Here is a 20,200-nt window from a genome sequence, read left to right on the forward strand (position 1 = left end):
GACATCCTACTCAGTAGGTATGAGTGTCGGCTTTCTTCCATGCCAGGCCACCCAACCTTTGACCCCTTTTTTGATGACATTCTTGACTGCCAGTATGAGATGTACATTTCTTCTCTGTGACCTCCCCGCATCCTCTTTTGTCACCTGCTTCAGCAGCTGCAGTTGACACTTCCTGCCACTTTCCGAATGGTGGAGAGCCTTCACCACCTTGGCTTCAGACACAGGTTTGTGTTCGTTTTGACCTCAGCTCGTTTCCGAAGGATTCGACTCCAGAGCTGACCTATCGCTGCAAATTTCTCGACCTTCACTCACAACTTGCTGATAAAATATTTTTGTGCACTGATGGTTCCAAGTCCGTCCAAGGTGTTGGCTGTGCTTTTGTCGTCGGGGCTGATAAGTTTCAAAACTGGCTTCTCGACCAGTGTCTTCCACCATAGTGATTTTAGGGTGGAGGTTTTAATGTATTGCAGAGTGGCTGGCTTATCCTTTTATTTTCATGATCAGCCAGCCACAGTATTCTTCTCTCATGTTTTACTCTTTTCCACCTGTTTCTTGCACCTCTCTGTGTTTTTCTTGTCCCATTTTGTTCCTTGTGGTGTTCGTTGCTCTTCTGTCGTTCTTGGGTATTGTGCTGTATGTCTAGTTTGTTTTATATTTTCCCTTGTGGAATTGTTACAGTAGGAACAAGGGACCCATGACCAAGCAGTTTGGTCTCCCCCACCCTATTTCAGATGAGATACACACATTTAATATTTGTTCTTAATCCACTTCATTTTTAACGATATACATCAGTTTCATACCATGTAAACACTATCTTAATAATCTGTAATTTTTCTGTCCTGTGCAAAGCAGAAAGCTTTAGTCAAAGAGAAAAAATAAATGGGATCTTTGTTTTTAGGATTTTTTTTTTTTTTTGGTTTTAAGTTGTGCTATTTTCTGAAAGTGATGTTTTGAGACTGTGGCTATGTACAAAATGTATATGATGCTTTCATAGAAAAGGACAGCAATCAGCCATTATTAATAATGCTCTGTATTGAAGTAAATAGGGCCGTAATCGGCTTTGAACCGACAGGTTCCTCTTCAGGTAGATGTTCACAAAAATCACATCTGTTCAAAGTTTACATAACTTTTTTGTTCTTTATCCCCTTGTGGTGAAAGATTCTTGGGATGGTGGTAACTTTGAAAATCCCATGTAATTTTGTTGGAATGTTGCCTTGTATTTACAAAATACTGTAGACTATATGCAGTACTAAATGTGCAGAAACTTAAGTTAATGTGGATCAATAGGAAAAACAAATTGTAACATTCGGATACAGCATTAATACTGTCCTGCTTGACATGGTCATGTCATATAAATATCTGGGCGTTGTGTTGCAAAGTGATATGAAATGGAATGAGCATGTGAGGATTTGGTAGGGAAGGTGAATGGTCAACTGAGGTTTATTGGGAGAATTTTAGGAAAGTGTGGTTCATCTGTAAAGGAGATCACATATAGGATGCTGGTGCGCCTGTTCTTGAATACTGCTCAAGTGTTTGGGATTTGCACCAGATCGGATTGAAGTAGGACATCAAAGCATTTCAGATGCAGGCTGCTAGTTTTGTTACCAGTAAGTTTGAACAACACGTAACTGTTAAGAAATGCTTCGGGAACTCAAATGGGAGTCCCTGGAGTGAAGGCAACGTTCTCTTTGCAGAACGTGATAGAGAAAATTTAAAGAACCATCATTTTAAGCTGACAGCTGAATGATTCTGCTGCCACCAACATACTTTGTGCTTAAGGACCATGGATAATATATCAGGAATTATGCATGGAGGCATGTAGACAGTAATGGGAATGACCAGTAGTGGTACAGGGTACCTTCCACCACACACCGTATGGTGGCTTGTGGAGTATCTGTGTAGATGTAGATGTACATGTAGATTTGTGTGTGACCACATTGCAAAAAGTGCCAAATACACCAAAACATTTTTGCCCCATGGGAAATGTACACGTGTAATATGTAATGTACTATCTCCATGTGGCTACTAAAAATGACTAATTTAGTAATGATTCGGATTTTTCGTTGGTGAAAATGTAGAATTGCAGGTACTACATTTGAGGCAATATGGGACCATGACATGCTATAGCAAAAAAATTATAATTTAAAATGCTCCTTTTCAAGATCACATTCGGATCATGAAACCCAAAAACTCTCAAACTTATGCTTTATTATGCAATAAGCAAAACAGTGACATTTTGTAAATCCGGTATATTGGGCATATATACTTTTGCCATCACCAAACTGTAATGGAGGAAAGTCCCATGATGTGAGAATGCACTCTCTAGTATCCAAAATACGTACCTGGCATCTGGTAAAGAAAAAGAAAAATACACTAAAATTGCAATTTTTATTACTGCTCTAAAAACAGACAGACACGGTTCATATAGTGTCCCCCCCCATTAGTGAATTACTACTGGTAACAGAACAGGGGTAGTCATTTCAACAAATTATTGGTATATCGTACATTTAGTTAGCCTAACCACACTGTAGCATGATAACATACAGTTCGTTGTCCTATCTTCATAAAGGTTTGAAAAACGTTTCAACAGTCGACTGTTTCTTTTGTCCTGATTTTAATATTGTATTGTCCGCCTTAGTTAATGAGTCCATCGCTTCTTTGTTGATTTCAAAACTCTAGATATAATGCTTAATTGTAGGTTTTGACATTGTAGGAGCCAGTAGAGGTTCCAATTGATCCTCATCTACACATTCCTCTTGTTTCTTTGCCATCTGTTCCTGTAGTACTACATCAGTTGTCATGGACTGACAGATGGAAACATCTTCGTCACAATCAACATATTCATCAAAGCTAAGGTAGTCAGTGTTTTCTTCTAGCCCCATTGTTTTCTGCCGTTGTTCAGCTGCAACTACTTCATTTTCCAGTGTGATGTCTTCAGTAAGTATTGGCATCTGATGAAAGCTAGCTTTCTTGAAGCTATCTGAGATTGTGCTTTTAGACTCCCAGACACATCTTACAAAATACATAGTGTTATCAATATAATAGAGGGAAACATTCCACGTGGGAAAAATTATATATAAAAACAAAGATGAGGTGACTTACCGAACGAAAGCGCTGGCAGGTCGATAGATGTGTGGATGGATATGTGCGTGAGTGCGAGTGTATACCTGTCCTTTTTTCCCCCTAAGGTAAGTCTTTCCGCTCCCAGGATTGGAATGACTCCTTACCCTCTCCCTTAAAACCCACTTCCTTTCGTCTTCCCCTCTCCTTCCCTCTTTCCTGATGAGGCAACAGTTTGTTGCGAAAGCTTGAATTTTGTGTGTATGTTTGTGTTTGTGTGTCTATCGACCTGTCAGCGCTTTCGTTCGGTAAGTCACCTCATCTTTGTTTTTATATAAAATACATAGTGTCAAAGATTGTAACCTTTCTCATAGTAGAATGAAGGTAAGCCAGCTTCTTCTGTATAAGGATCTCCCTATCTTTTTGTTTGAGGCATTTTATAATGCCTTGGTTTAGTGGCTGAAGGTGGCTTGTACAGTTGCGAAAAAAAAACACTTCATATGTATTACCTAGATATGATGCGTCTTGGGGATGCCCTGCATGGTGCTCGATAAACAGGATGATTTTTCTATTTCTAAAACCCTATTGCGCATCCCAGGCACTCAAGGATTGTTTGAATGTAGTTACTGTTACCCATGCACTCACATTAGATATATATTGTCTGCATATTTTTGATGCGTTGTGGACTCTTTGCCTTTCCAATTATTAGTTATTAGTGGCACTAGTACTTCTGTTCCACTTTCATTGCAACGTAATAAAACCGTCTCTCTTTACTATACTCCCCACCATGGCATTTTTCTTTTCTGAATTCAAGAGTCTTGTCAGGCAGAAGATGAAAAAATAAGCCCATTTCAACTGCATTAAAAACATCATTGGGACTGTAGTTTTCCACGATTGATGGAAGAGTGTTTTTCTGTGGCCATATAGTGTCAATGTTCACACTTCCAGCTTCACCTCAAACATATTTATGTAATAAATTGTGTCTGTTCTGGAACCTTTCGATCCAGCCATTGGATACCTTGAAATGTACAAGTCCCAACTTTTGTCCCAAGTATATTGCTTTAGCATGAACCATTATACCTTCAGCTGGAATGTTCAAAGTACAAGCTTGCTTTAAACACTTTAGTAGCACGTTTTCTAGTTCTGGAAACTGACCATTGCACACTCTCTTTCATTTGCTGTTTCCTCCTTGCAAACATGCTGCTTCAATTATTTTCATTTTCTCACTGTGGTATTTCATGTTGATGGAGGAATGTTCATTTCTCGTGCAATATCAACACGCCGTATGTGTGACTTTGTGTTAACTTTTTTGTTTACTTCCTGAATAATGTTCCACTTTCTTTGTTTGGAAACTGTCTCACTGTCCTCTATCCATGACAAACTGGTACATATAAAAAAAATCGTGGACTGAAAACAATCATGGACTGAAAGTCAGTCAAATACTAAAGTGTCAACAAAGTGGACCAGCAAGTGAATTACATGCTGTTCAGTTTGTTTGGCCACTACAGAAGTCATTAGAGAGCTACCACCACCCTATATGAACTACTTCTGTGCATCATTTCTACCATAGCAAATGATCTGTATGACCTGCAAAATTTCCGGCGCCTGCATAGCTCTGCCTCCCTGAATATTTCTGCGATTATCGTCTCCTGCCACTCTCACAACTCTCGAAGGAAAAAAGTGCAGCAGCCAAACATTACACACTGCCAAATTTAAATGCACCAAGTGGGGTTGGAAAATTCACAATCTAGTCATTTTAACATTTGTTTAATTCAGTTGGTGCTGGGACTTCCAAAAATGGATGTACTGTGCGAGAAAATGCGGTAATGAGAGAGGTACTAATGAGATTCCACTGTATATATGCCCACTAGCATTGCAGTCATTGGGGGGGGGGGGGTGAGATAAAAGAAATTACTCAGTATGTTAAGGGTGACAAAAATTTAATTGTGATGAGGGACTAGGACTGATAGAGCAGGAAAAGTTGGAAGAGAATAGACAGGAAAGGTAGGAAGAGAACATGGACTGAGGAAAAGGAATGCGAAGAGAAACCCCTGGTAGAATAGCACAGTTTAATCATTGCTAACACTTGGTGTAAGGTTCATGAAAGAGTATTATATTTATAGAAGAGACATGTAGACACCAGAACATTTCAGATATGAAAAGACAAAGATTTAGAAACTGGAATTTAAACTGCTGAACATTTCCAAGAGTGAATGTGGATTCTGAGCATAATCTATTAGTTATTAAACGTAGATTAAAGCTGAAGAAATTGCAGAAAGGTAGGAAATTAACAAGATGGGACTGGGGAAATTGAAATGACCAGAAATTGTACAGAGAATTAATCATGAACTAACAGAAATAGGTGACAGAAATACAATAGAACATGAATGGGTAGCTTCGAGAGATGAAATAGTCAAGGCAGCAGAACAACAACCAGCAAAATGATGAGGTTCAGTAGGAAGATATAAAATTAAATTGATGAAAGAAAAAAAAAGAAAAAAAACTGTAAGTGATGCAGGCAAAAGAGAATACAAATTTCTAAATATTGAGATTGACAGACAAGAATAATTTGACAGCTTCAAGTGACCCAAGTGGAAACAAGGCACATGGGATAAGTGGCACTCCCTCACAATTGTTCATATCCTTGGGAGACCCAACCATGCCAAAACTGTTCCACCCACACAAAGAATATAAGACTATTACCAGAAAAAGAAGGTACTGATGAGTGTGAATACTATTGAAGCATCAGTTTGTTATGTCAATATTTTAACACAAATTATCCATAGAAGAATGGTAAAACTGATAGAACCCAACCTGGTTGAAAATCAGTTCATGTTCCGGAAAAATGTAGGAACACACAAGGGAGATAGGCCCTATGACTTAGTGACTTTGTTGACTGGAATACACTCTTTCAAATTATGAATTTACCAGGGATAAACACTACAAGTGAAAGACTATTTGGAACTTGTACTGGAACCTTACAGCACTTAAGAGTTGAAGGCTGTGAAAAGGAGGCAATTGGGGAAAAGATAGTCAGACAAGAATTATGCTTATTTTTCATGTTATTCAGTCTGTACTTATAATAAGCAGTAAAGTGAATCAAGGAGAACTTTGGAAAAATAATTCAGCTGCAGCAGAATAGAATAATAAATAAATAAATAAATAAAAGCTCAGATAAAGTTTGCCGATGACATAGAAATTCTGCCAGACAAAACAAAAGACTTGAAAGATGAATTGAATGAATGGACAGTGGTTTGAAAAAATGTTATAAGATGCACATCAATAAAGGTCAAATGAGGGAGTGTAGCCGATGTACAGTGGATGCTGAGAGAATAGACCAGTATAGAAAATGTTATCCATAAAAGGATTTATAGGGGGAAAAATATTGAATACTTCCAGTACCTAATCAGTGAACAATCTTGGAGAAAAGTATATGATACCTCTAATACTAACGAAAAGATGGAACATTTTGTGAACATTTTCAAGCATCACTTTGATGAAACTGGATTACTCCAGGCATCAGAATATCTTGTAAAAGGAAGCGGGAACTTTTTCTGCAGTCAAAAACTAACAGCAGCCCGGAATTTATTAATTATTTCAAAAAATACAAGCTAGTTTTGAAACGCGTCATAAAGGAGGCAAAAATTAAGGAAAATGACAAATATATTATGAAGTCATCCAATAAAACTAAGTCCATGTGGAAAGCTGTGCAGGATCTTACGGGGAAGAAGACAACTCACAAAAATATTGTGGTATCACATGATGGCAAGAATGTCACAGACCCTAGGGAAGTTGCAAACAGTTTCAATTCTTACTATGCAACTGTTGCTGGGAAATTAGTGAAGGAAAAATTTGGAAATCCACCTAATACAACATGGAAAGAACTTTCATCTATTGAAATAAATAATATATCCATGTTCCTCAGTCCAGTAAGCCCAACAGAGCTGCTAAATACCATTAATTCACTGAAGAGTAAGTATTGAACTGGTATTGATGATATTCCAGATTATATTATTAAAATAACAGCAAGACAAATACTTTCACCTTTATTGGACATATGCAATTCATCCTTATCATGTGGTGTCTTCCCTCAGCAACTGAACATGGCAAAAGTAATACCCCTATATAAAAAAGGTGATCATCAATGTATGGGTAATTATAGGCCTGTGTCTCTATCGTCAGGGTTTTCGAAAATTTTTGAAAAAGTGTTCCTTTCAAAACTAATTACATTCTTCGACAAGACTAATATTATTTCTGGATGTCAACATGGCTTCAGACCACAGAGATCAATTGAAACTTCCACTTTCAATCTGATAAACCATGTCTTAAATGCAGTGGACAACCACAGAAATATCTCAGGTTTATTCTTGGACCTAACAAAAGCTTTTGATGTGATTGGTCATTCTATACTCCTGAGGAAGCTCAAATGGTATGGTGTAAGAGGTGTGCCAAATCAGTGGATCAAATCATGTTTGGAATATCGCTCTCAGGTAACTGAAATTAAGTACATGGAAGGAAATGAACTCCAGGTACACCTTTCAGAACCATGTGGACTAACTCGTGGTGTTCCACAGGGCTCCATTCGAGGTCTCTTTCTTTTTTTTTTTTTGCTCTACATTAATGATTTCCCATCACACATTAGGGATTCTGAACCAGTACTGTTTGCAGATGACACCAGTCTATTGATTGAAGGGAATAATGAAGAAAATCTTACCGCATCTGCAAAAGATATTACAAAAGGAGTGTCTGAATGATTTACCAGAAACAGGCTAATAGTTAATCCCCAAAAAACGGTACTCATGAATTTCCATACTGATCAAAATAAAAATCCAGCACAGCCTGTAGTATGTATAGATAACCAAAACATTAGTGCTGTCAATGAAACTAAATTTCTTGGGATTCATATCCAGGAAAATCTTAAATGGAACACTCATATCACAACCCTAAATTCAAAACTAGCAAAAATGAGCTATGTGGTAAGAATTCTCATCAACAGTACTAGTGCAGAAACAGTTAGGGCTGTATACTTTGCTCATGTACATTCAATACTGAGGTACGGTATCATTTTCTGGGGAAATGTACATCAGGCCATAACAGTTTTCAGGAAATAAAAGGCAATTATAAGAATAATGAAACAAGTGAGCAGCAGAAAATCATGCAAACCTTTCTTTAAAGATCTAAAGATCCTACCCCTTCCCTGCATTTATATACTGGAAGTAGTCACGCATGTCAAAAAAAGCATGCTGAGAAAAGAAAACCTTTTTCCTCAAAACAAAAGTGTCCATGATTACAGTACCAGGTCAGACAGTGACATACATGTCAATCATTGTAACACCACATTATGCCAAAAAGGTGTATATCATGCAGGAACAAAACTTTACAACAGTTTACCAAGACATATAAAATCTCTTACTGAACTACAAAGCTTTAAAAAGTCTGTGACATCCTACCTTCTGAAAAACTGCTACTATTCAATCTCACAGTATCTTATGCAAGAAAAAAAGTAATTTTTATCTTTAATTGTAGAAATAAGTTATAAATATACAGTATTTCAAAAATTTGTAATTATTAACTGTATAGATCCAATTTGTCATAAAAATTCATAAAATGTATGTTTGACATTTGAAAATCCAATAGCTAAAAAGGTTTTCCGTCCAATATCCTGCGTACAATATATATACTTAAAAAGAGATTTATATGGACAAATAAATAAATAAAATGAGACACCAAAAGCAGTAGATGAGTTTTGTTATTTTGGTAGCAAAATAACTGACGATGGTCAAAGTAAAGAGGATATAAAATGTTGACTGGCGATAGCATAAAATGTGTTTCTGAAAAAGACTGAATATAAATTTGTTGTTGTGGTTAGCCTTGTATGGAAATAAAACGTTTCCAATAAGCAGTGTAAACAAATGATGAGTAGATGTTTTTGATATGGTGTGTTAGAGAAGAATGGTGAAGTTTGGTTACTTAGGCCAGATAACTAATGAGTAGAATGTGAGAGAAAGGTGCTCTGACAACTAAACAAAAAGAAGGGATTTTTTTTTTTTTAATAGACACATTCTGGGGCATTGAGGAATATTCCATTTTGTAATGAAAGGAAATGTGTGTAAAGCAAGTGGTGGTACGGTATTAAAAGCTGCAGAGAGAGGTAGAGGCTTGACTACTGTAAGTAGGTTCAAGTGGATTTAGGTTGCAGTAGTTATAAAGAAACTTAGGCAGGCTTGACTAGCATGGATAGCTGCCCCAGACCAGACTTCAACTGAAGAAGACAAAAATACTGTACAAGTCACTAACTAATGCTATGAAGTGACATAGGCTGAAGAGCAACAACATGGTGAAATGTCTGGTCCAGGCTGGGCTAATAGCTACCACCAAGAGTGAGTTGCATCATTTGCTTATTTCAATAGTGAATCATCAGTCTCTGGCCTCTGTTGAAGCAACTTGGGATACTAGATTCAGGACCCGAACAATGAAACTTTTCTATATATAATATAATTTTTCCCAGTAATAAAACACATCAAAACAGAATTTTGAAAGAAGCACTGCAAGCTGTTTTTCTATGTTAGTGCTTCCCTTCATCTCTGTGCTACAGGAAAGTGTTTGAACATGCTTTTGCTCTGTGCAAGGCCTCATTTTATAATTAACTAGTGAAACTGGCAATGCTTTGCAATTACTGAATATATATAGGAATTGTATGTATGTCTTAACCTCCCAAAAAATCTCCCACCATGTCCTCCTCATCCTTCTTTCTCTGTTTCCTCCTTCCATCTCTCTCTGTCCATTTTCTCCCCTCCCCCGACTCTGTCCATCTCTCTCTCTCTCTCTCTCTCTCTCTCTCTCTCTCTCTCTCTCTCTCTCTCTCTGACTTTGAGCCTTGTTTATTGTTACTGCAAACAAAACCTTGATTGAGAAATGAAGTCAGTTAAAATGAATGTGTAAATCAGTTGAGGTCATTAATATGAGGGGTGCAGGAGAGATCTCTCCAGCTGCTGGATCTGTTAGGATAGTAGCTTGAGAGACAGTATTTCTCATAGTTTTAGTCTTTGAACAGGTAGGATTGTAAAGTTTCAGTTTATTCATATTCCATACTAGTATTCTACTCATTAATCAATAAGGCATAAATACTTCCCTCTTAAAGCTGATTGTGATAAAGGAAACAAAGTAGCACACTGTTTTGTATATAATACCTGTTTAAAATTGTGTACGTGGAGAAAGAATATATGTGGAAGAAATAATTTGTTTAATGGTTTAAATGCCCTGACATCTTAGATAAAACTCAGTGTGAGAAAGAAAACAAAACCACACATTTTCAAAGTGGAGCATTTTCTTTCTCACAGTCAGTTTTAACAGATAATCTATACATTGTTATTTGAAAAGATATACAGCCTATGTCCATCTGAGTGTTATTAGGGTATCATATAACAGTTTGAAGTTAAACGGGCAAGAACTTTTTGAAATTGTTGCTAGTGACAATTCCTCTATAAGTATTATACATATATTTATATACCACATATATTAAAAATGTATAGCTTGTGTCTGTGTAATGGTTAGTAGAGCATCATCAAAAATTTGAAGTAAACTGGGATAGTCCTTTTCCAGATTTTCGCTAACAACTATGAACGTTTTCTTTGTACAGTGGGGTGACAAAAGTCATGGGATACCTCTTATTATCATATGGAACTCCTTTTGCCTGGCACAGTGTGGCAACACAGCATGACATGGACTCCACAAGTTGTTGGAAGGCCCCTGCAGACGTATTGAGCCATGCTGTCACTATAGCTATCGATAATTGCCCAAGTGTTTCCAGTTCAGAATTTTGTACATGAATGGACTTGTTGACTATGTCCCATGTTGTCGATCTGGGTGGCCAAATCATTCACTCAAATTGTCCAGTATGTTCTTCAAATCAATTGTGAACAGTTGTGGCCCAGGGCCAAGGCGCATTGTCATCCATAAAATTTCCATCATTGTTTGGGAAATGAAGTCCATGAATGGCTGCAAATAGTCTCAAAGTAGTCGAACATAACCATTCCCAGTCAATGATTGGTCTAGTTGGACCAGATGACCCAGTCCATTCAACATAAACACAGCCCGCACTGTTATGGAGCCACCACCAGCTTGCTCAGTACCTTGTTGAAAACTTGGGTCCATCGCTTCATGGGTTTGCTTCACACTTGAACCCTACCATCAGCTCTTCCAAAGTGAAATTGGAACTCATATGACCAGGGCTTGATTTTCCAGTTGTGTTGGATCCAACCGAGAGCCCAGGAGAGGCACTGCAGCCGATGTTGTGTTGTTAACAAAGGCACTTGGATTGGTCGCCTGCTGCCATAGCCCAATAATGCCAAATTTCACCCCAATGTCCTAACAGATACATTTGTTGTATGTCCCACAGTTATTTCACACATTGTTGCTTGTCTGTTAGCACTGACATCTCTACGCAAATGCCAATGCTCTCGATCGTTAAGCGAAGGCAGGTGGCCACTGCATTGTCCATCATGATAGTTAAGTCTGAAATCATGAGCCTAGCTCCAACAACCATTCCGTGTTCAAAGTCTGTTGTGGCCATAATCACATCAGACACCTTTAAACATGAATCACCTGAGTAGAAGTAACAGCTCTGCCACTGCACTGTCCTTTTATACATTGTGTATGCAATACTAACGGCATCTGTATATGTGCTTATCACTGTCACATGACTTGTCACCTCTGTGTACGGTAACATAGATTTACATACTGTGTGTGTGTGTGTGTGTGTGTGTGTGTGTGTGTGTGTGTGTGTGTGTGAGTGAGATACACACACACACTATGCGATCAAAAGTATCTGGACCTCACCAAAAACAAGCGACCTCAGTAGTTATTAGACATCATGAGAGAACAGAATGGGGCACTCAGCAGAACTGTCAGAATTCGAATGTGGTCAGGTGAGTGGGTGTCACTTGTCATACATCTGTATGCAAGATTTCCACACTCCTAAACATCTCTATGTCCTCTGTTTCTGATGTGATAGTGAAGTGGGAACATGAAGGGACACGTACAGCACACAAGCGAACAGGCCGACCTCGTCTGTCGACTGACAGACTGCCGACAGTTGAAGAGGGTCGTAATGTGTAATAGGCAGACATCTATCCAGACCATTACACAGGAATTTCGAACTGCATCAGAATCCACTGCAAGTACTATGACAGTTAGGCGGGCGGTGAGAAAACTTGGATTTCATGGTCGAGCGGCTGCTTATAAGCATCACATCATGCCGGTACATGCCAAACGATGCATCGCTTGATGTAAGGAGCCTAAACTTTTGATGGTTGAACAGTGGGAAAATGTTGTGTGGAATGATGAATCATGGTACACAGTGTGGCGATCCGATGGCAGGATGTGGATATGGCGAATGCCCGGTGAACATCATCTGCCAGAGTGTGTAGTGCCAACAGTAAAACTCGGAGGTAGTGGTGTGGCTTTCATGCAGGTGACTTGCACACCTTGTTGTTTTGTGTGGCACTACCACAGCATAGGCCTAGATTTGCGTTTCAAGTACATTCTTGCTTCCCATTGTTGAAGAGCAATTCAGAGATGGTGACTGCATCTTTCAACACAATCGAGCACCTCTTCATAATGCATGGCCTGTGGTGGAGTGGTTGCATGACAATAATATCCCTGTAATGGACTGGCCTGCACAGAGTCCTGACCTGAATCCTATAGAACACCTTTGGGATGTTTTGGAATGCTGACTTTTTGCCAGGCCTCACTGACCGATATCAATACCTCTCCTCAGTGCAGCACCCCATGAAGAGTGGGCTACCATTCCCCTAGAAAACTTCAATCACCTGATCCAACGTATGCATGCGAGAGTGGAAGCTGTCATCAAGGCTAAGGGTGGGCCAACACCATATTGATTTCCAGCATTACCAATGGAGGGCGCCACAAACTTGTAAGTCATTTTCAGCCAATTGTCCGGATACTTTTGATCACATAGTGTACCTGTATATACGAGTGTCATCCAATAATTAAAAAGACAAATTGATGTGGGTAAAAATTGTTAGTAGGCATCACTGGGATGAGCCCTGATCTGCTGGTGTATTAACATTGTTTTGTTTATAATATCAAAAATACATTTCAAGATGGCAAGTGTGCTTGAAACGTCCATATTAGTTGAAAAACGTATTGTTATTCGTTTTTTACTTGCAGAAGGCGAGAAACCAGTGAATACATATTGTAGAATGTCTAAAGTTTATGCTGAATGTTGTATGAATCGTGCAAATTTTTACAAGCGGGTAGAGCAGTTCAAAAATGGTCATGACTCAGTGACTGACAAACACTGTTCTGGCCGACAAGTTACAAGTCCCTCATTTTAAAGTCAAATTGCTGACATTATTCGTGCCAACCGCCATGTGACTGTGGGAAATGAAGTTGATAAGGTTGAAGTTTGTACCGATATAGTTCATAACAGTATCTGTAACAAGCTGAAGTACAACAAGACATGGGCAAGATGGGTCCCAAAGCAGTTGACACGGCTTCACAAGGAAACAGGGTTGAGAGTGTGCACAGAGCTAAAGGATCATTACAAAAGAAAAGGTTAGCACTTCTTCAACAAAATTTTAACTTGTGATGAAACTTGGGTTCACTATTATGAGCCAGAATCAAAAAGACTAAGCATGAAGTGGAAGCACACCAACTCACTGGTCAAGAGAAAATTCAAACCCAAGCATCAGCAGGAAAATTCATGTTGACAGTGTTCTGGGATACTGAAGCTCCAGTTTTTTGTGATTATCTCATAAAGAGGAGCGTAGCCATGAGAGAGAGAGAGAGACGTCATAAATCTCAGATGAGAGGTGTGATTCTCCAGCAAGGCAACGCACGTCCCCATATTGCTCAACTAATCCATGAAACCATCTACAAAATGGGCTGGGAGGTACTGCCTCAACTCCCTTACAGTTGTGATTTAGCACCTAGTGATTTCCATTGGTTTGGTGCACTGAAGGAGGCATTACATGGGAAGAGGTTCCAGGACAACAAGGAAATGAAAAAGTTTGTGAGAAATTGGTTCAAAACATCAAGATAAAGAGTTTTTGCAGCTGGAATGAAAAAGCTTGTAGGTCATTGGAACAAGTGCATAAATGTTCAAGGGGACTATGTTGAAAAGTAGAAAAAGTATTGTTTCGTAAAAATACACTTTTTTTTTCTTTTTTTTTTCCCCTCCAGACCAATTTCTCTCTTTAATTATTGAATGACCCGTGCATATAGTCATTGTCCATCTGATGTTTACTTAGGCAACACGGAAAAATTTGAAGTAAATCAGTCAAGAACTATGAAAGATTTTTGGTAACTACGTTAAACAACGTATTTTTGTACAGGTGTGTAGGTATAGGATTTTTATATACTGTGTATGTTGTTTAAAAAATGGGTATTCTATTTCTTTACAGAGCATATGAGTTGCATGTAAAAATTTGAAGTAAATTGGTCAGGAACATTTCAAGATTTTTGCTAACTACATTTCCTCTTTATGTAGTATATGTTTCTGTACAATGTACTGGGTGATCAAAAAGTCAGTATAAATTTGAAAACTTAATAAACCATGGAATAATGTAGATAGAGAGGTAAAAATTGATACACATGCTTGGAATGACATGGAGTTTTATTAGAACTAAAACAAAAAAAAAGGTCAGAAAATGTCCAACAGATGGCGCTGGACAGCAAAACGTCAGTGACTGCACATGACAATCGTGTATAAAAGGAGCTGTATTGAGAGAGAGAATCAGATGCGCCAGCAGTCGCAGCAAGTTGACGTTACCTGAAAAGGCGCTTTTAGTGAAGCTGAGTGAAGCTGTATTATCAGAATGGGGAATGTGCTAGTTCAGAGTTACGATCCTATCGCCATAGGAAGGGGATTCGAACGGGTAAAGGTCTGTTGACAAATGCAGCTGTGGGGAGAATGATTTCGAAGTTTGAAGCCACAGGTTGTTTAGATGATAGACCCCGTGGTGGCCGACCGAGCACAAGGCGTAATGCGGCTGAGACAGTTCAGGAAGAAATGGAGACTTTAGCGAGTTTGTCTATACACAGGGAAGTCAGCGCTCGTGCAGTCGCACGTTGCACTGGCATTTCATACACTACTGTTTGGTTGGCACTTAGGCGTACCCTCCGATGCTATCTGTACGTAATCCATTGGCATCATGAACTGTTACCTGGCGATTTAGTGAAGCCGAGGGAATTTGCGGTGTGGTCGTTTCAAAAGATGGCAGAAGATGACAATTGGTTGAGTAATGTGTTGTGGACCAATGAAGCTCATTTCATGCTCCGAGGGTCTGTCAACGCTCACATCTGCAGAATTTGGGCAACCAAAAATCCTAGAACTGTCATGGAAACTCCATTGCATGACGAGAAAGTCATGGTATGGGTTGGATTTACCACATCTACCATTATCGGGCCTTTTTTCTTTGAGGAAATGCGTGATTCTGGTTTTGTAACTGCTACCGTGACCGGTGAGAGGTATGCTGATATGTTACAGAATCGCATCATCCCCGGCCTGGCTGATAAACACCTGCTGGGACGTACGATGTTTATGCAGGATGGCGCTCCACCCCATATTGCTAGATGCGTGAAAGATCTCTTGCACGCGTCGTTTGGTGATAATTGTGTGCTCAGCCGCCACTTTCGTCATGCTTGGCCTCCCAGGTCCCCAGACCTCAGTCCGTGCGGTTATTGGCTTTGGGGTTACCTGAAGTCGCAAGTGTATCATGATCGACCAACATCTCTATGGATGCTGAAAGACAACATCTGACGCCAATGCCTCACCATAACTCCGGACATACTTTACAGTGCTGTTCACAACATTATTCCTCGACTGCAGCTATTGTTGAGGAATGATGGTGGACATATTGAGCATTTCCTGTAAAGAACATCATCTTTGCTTTGTCTTACTTTGTTATGCTAATTATTGCTATTCTGATCAGATGAAGCACCATCTGTGGGACATTTTTTGAACTTTTGTATTTTTTTGGTCCTAATAAAACCCCATGTCATTCTAAGCATGTGTGTCAATTTTTACCTCTCTATCTACATTATTCCGTGATTTACTCAGTTTTCAAATTTATACTGACTTTTTGATCATCCGGTATATTAAAAACATGTAGCCTATGTCTGCCTGAAAGTTAGTAGAGTATTGTGTAAAAACAGGAAGTAAATTGGTCAAGAACTTCATGAGATTTTTGGTACCAATATTAAACTACAACCTGTCTTTACATAGTAATATAGATAGAGGGTTCAGAGGTCCATGAGGTTGTCAAACACTTTCCTCAATGTCAAATGATATTTTATGATGGTGTGAAAGTGAAATATGCAAAACATACATATCCTGAGATCTCAGGCTTTCCCGGCAAATGTGCTGTAACCAAGGTTCTCGGGTGTCCAGCCGGATCTGTTCGTCGAAGTGGAACTTCGATGAACGGATCCGGCTGGACACCCGAGAACCTTGGATACATACATATCCTGTTGCATATTGCTTCAGCAATTTATCATCTATTCTAAACAGATTACAAGAAATAGCGTAAAATTGTTTTAGGTACCATTTAGGTGGTTATAGTGAGCCAAAATATTACAAATACTTCATAAACCCCCCTCCCCTCTGATTTACTCCTGCCTCCCTCCCTCCCTCCCTCCCTCCCTACTACTGACTGTTGTATGGGCGCTGTTGTAAGCTGTGGTACTCATTGACTTAAAGTGAATTTTTGTGATTTGTTAAGAAAATGAGTTAAGCTTTCTTGAATAATTATGTTCTTTGATTTTTAGGTGGTAGCCCTCCAACAATGCCTTTCACATTGTCAAGCCTTGTACAGCTGTCGCTAACACTCAAAGAAGTCTCCCTTGGTTTGGTAGAATTGGCATTTCCAGACTCAAGGCCTTCTGTACGTGATGATTATAAGGCAGCAGTACGGGGCAGAGAGCAGCCAGCTCCAGCATGTCCACAGGACACACAGATGTGGGCACATTTGTTTAAGGTCTGTTAACTGCAAATAACTTTCCAAAGTTTTTTATTTTTGTTTGTTACAGGATACCTTCTGCTAAAGCAGTTACAAAAGTGTGAGGCTTGTTACTGTATCCAACACATTTTCTTTTTAAAAAAAATAGAAAAAGTTATGCATTTTCTTTTGTATTTTGCACACGTTGGTAATGGTGTAAGGTTAGCTACTACACAATGTGCATTATGAGTCTTTCATGGAATGCAGGCTGCCAGGTAGTGATGCAAGTTGACATAATGGCTTTACTAATGCTATTAAAATGTGTGGCTAATGCTTATGTAATTCACCTTTTTAATTTTACTTTGCCCATGGCAGACCTGTGTTCCACACACTGTGTTGAGAAATTATTTGAGGCCCTGTTTTTCATATCATGACCAGGACTGCTGTGAGCTGTTAACTGTCATTTGTCGGTCAATATACAAACAGTAGATTTTCAGCAGTACTTACTAGTCTTCTAAACCAGGTTTTGGTATACAAGGCTGTGTCAGACAATAACTGATCATCAGTATTAAAGATGTAAGAACCCTGATGACCCACAGACTCACTTAATTCATTGTATGAAATTAATGTGTTTCATACAAATTGTAGAGTTGACATGTCCCTTTGTCAGCCAAATGTCTCTCCCACCACCCCACTGCTGGCCTTTCACTTTTCCTCAGCTCAGACATGCTCATTTTGTGAGTAGAAAACCCAGAATGTAATAACAATAATTTGGAAAGGCTAGATTGATACTCACCACTTAGAGCTACTGTTGAGTCTCATAGGCACAGTGAAAAAAGACTGCTTGATATATTCAGCTATCAGACTAATTCCTTCATCATTCATAGAAAACTGTCACACCAGCATAACTCACTCACACATGGCCACTTTTTTATTTCCGGGCACTAAGGCCTGACTGTGATTGTAGCTGGGGTAAGAACAATCTTTGGTGGGGTGGGTAGTGGGGGTACAGAAGAGGCATGGGGTGCAACCATGCAAGGATGTGCTGAGGACGAAGTAAAGTTGCTTGGGGTAGCATCAGAAATTTGTGTACGGCGTAGGGGAAGGGGGGGAGGAGAAGTAGAGAAGAGGAAAGGACTATCTAAGTGCATTGGTGGGATAGAAGGCATTCATAGTACTGGAGTGGGAGGAGGGTATGGGATAGGCAGGTGAAAGAGAGGGACTAGTGAAGATTTGAGTCCAGGGTTGTTAAGAAATGAAGGATTAGTTGCAGGGAAAGTTCCCACCTGCTCAGTTCAGAAAATGTTATGTTGGTGGGAAGAATCCACATGGCACTGACAGCGAAGCAGTGGATAAAATTAAGCAAAAATTAAAGCACGCTCAGCAAGCTGTCCCTCAGCCACAGTTTGTGAGTGGTTATTCATGCAGACAGACAACTTGTTGGTTGTCATGCCCGCGAAGATTGTGGCACAGTGATTGCAACTAAGTTGGTAGAATACATGTCTGCTTGCACAATTGGCCCTTCGCTTTGTAGTGTAGGAGATGCCTCTGGCAGGACTGGGGTAGGTGAAGTGTGAGTGTATGGGACAGGTTTTGCATCTAGGTCGATTGCAGGGATATGAACCATGAGGCACAGGTTTGGGAGCAGGGGTAGAGTAGGAACAATCAAGGATATTTTGTAGGTTGGGTGGGGAGCGGAGGGTTGGGGAGGACATTTTCCATTTAAGGGCATGATATGAGACCGGGGGGGGGGGGGGGGGGGGGGATTTGAGAGAGTGTTTCTGGGATGGAACTGATGGAGAATGTGGTTCTAATGCTGTAGTCCTGGATGATACTGTGTTCCAAGAGGGGTGCTGCTTTGTGCTTTGTGGCCAGACAGTGGGTATCTGGGGGACGGTAGGTGACCAAGGAGACAAGGCACACCAGATCTGTTTTTGGAGAAGGTGAGAGGATAATTTTGGTTGTTGAAGACCTCTCTAACTCTTGGCATGTTTGGAGAGGGCTGCTCCTCACTACAGATATGTCGTACAGTGATGGAGAGGCTGAACGACCTGGTTCAGCAAAGAGGGGAGAAGGTGTTGAGGTTCTGGAGGAATGTTTGTGGGGCTTCCTCTTCCGTGGTCCAGATCAAGACGATGATATCAGTGAATCTGAACCAAGTTGAGGTGTTTGGAATTCAGGATGGTTAGGCAGGATTCCTCTAGATGGCCCATGAATAGGTTAGCATAGGGCAGTGCTAAGTGGGTGGCCACTGCTATACAAGGGATGTGCGTTTAGATGATGCCTTCAAAAGAGAAGTAATAGTGTGTCAGGTATAGTTGGCCATCATGACCAGAAAGGAGGTTGTGGTTTGGATTCAGTAAGGCAATGGGGAAGATAGTGTTTAGCAGTGACAGCCCATGGGCATAGGGGATGTTAGTGTAGAGTGAGATGGCATTGACAGTGATGAGCAGGGTACCAGTTGCTAAAGGAACAAGAACTGTTGAAATTCAGTAGAGGTCGTGGTTTATAACTGTTATATAGAAGGTAGGTTAGGGGCAAGCGGGTGAAGATGTTGGTCCACAAGGGCAGAGATTGCCTCTGTGGGGGAGCGGTAACCAGCCCCAATGGGGCATCCTGGGTGCTTGGGTATATGTACTTGAGGAAATTGGGAATCTGGAATAAGGGAAGGGGAGAGGAGGGGAGTTGGGAGAGTATTTCTGGGACAGAACTAGCTTGTTACCCTATTGAATTTCATACCCAACAGTTTACATCCTCCACCCTAATCCCTCCCCTCCTCTTATTCAAGCATACATAGCTGCCAAGCTTAAGAAGAGGCTGTCAGTAATCACCGAATTTGCTACAGTATTTAGGTCTACTTTTACATTAATCACTTTTTTGTTGTGATATTTCCCAAATTTACTACAGTATTTAGGTCTACTTTTACAGTTATCACTTTTTCGTTGTGATATTTTTAACTTTCATTTTTTTCGCTTTCCTTCTTACTACAGCCGACATGGTAAGTAAATACATGGCTACTAGTCTTTGGAGCATCTGCAAATGCTTCTGCCTTACTTCACTCCAGATATCATTTGCACTGTGTAATTTCATGTAATAATTTGTGTCAGGCTTGTCTCTATGGAAACTGTTAACAGTTGTCGAAGGAACAAAAAAGTCTGATTCCCTGCTTTTTTGACAAA

General features: G+C 39.8%; 1 protein-coding gene across 5 annotated transcripts in view; it reads left to right on the plus strand.

Annotated features, from left to right (window-relative positions):
* LOC124804441 (ubiquitin-protein ligase E3C) overlaps window positions 1-20,200 on the plus strand; it is a 226,378-nt gene that overhangs the window by 129,761 nt on the left and 76,417 nt on the right. For all 5 annotated transcript variants that reach the window (XM_047264752.1, XM_047264754.1, XM_047264755.1 and 2 more), the window contains exon 10: window positions 16,852-17,060. In XM_047264752.1, coding sequence (XP_047120708.1) covers window positions 16,852-17,060 — 209 coding nt within the window. The remainder of the gene's footprint in view (window positions 1-16,851; window positions 17,061-20,200) is intronic.

The sequence above is a fragment of the Schistocerca piceifrons genome, chromosome 1 (genome assembly GCF_021461385.2).
Source record: "Schistocerca piceifrons isolate TAMUIC-IGC-003096 chromosome 1, iqSchPice1.1, whole genome shotgun sequence".
In the NCBI taxonomy this organism is placed as follows: Eukaryota; Metazoa; Arthropoda; class Insecta; order Orthoptera; family Acrididae; genus Schistocerca; species Schistocerca piceifrons.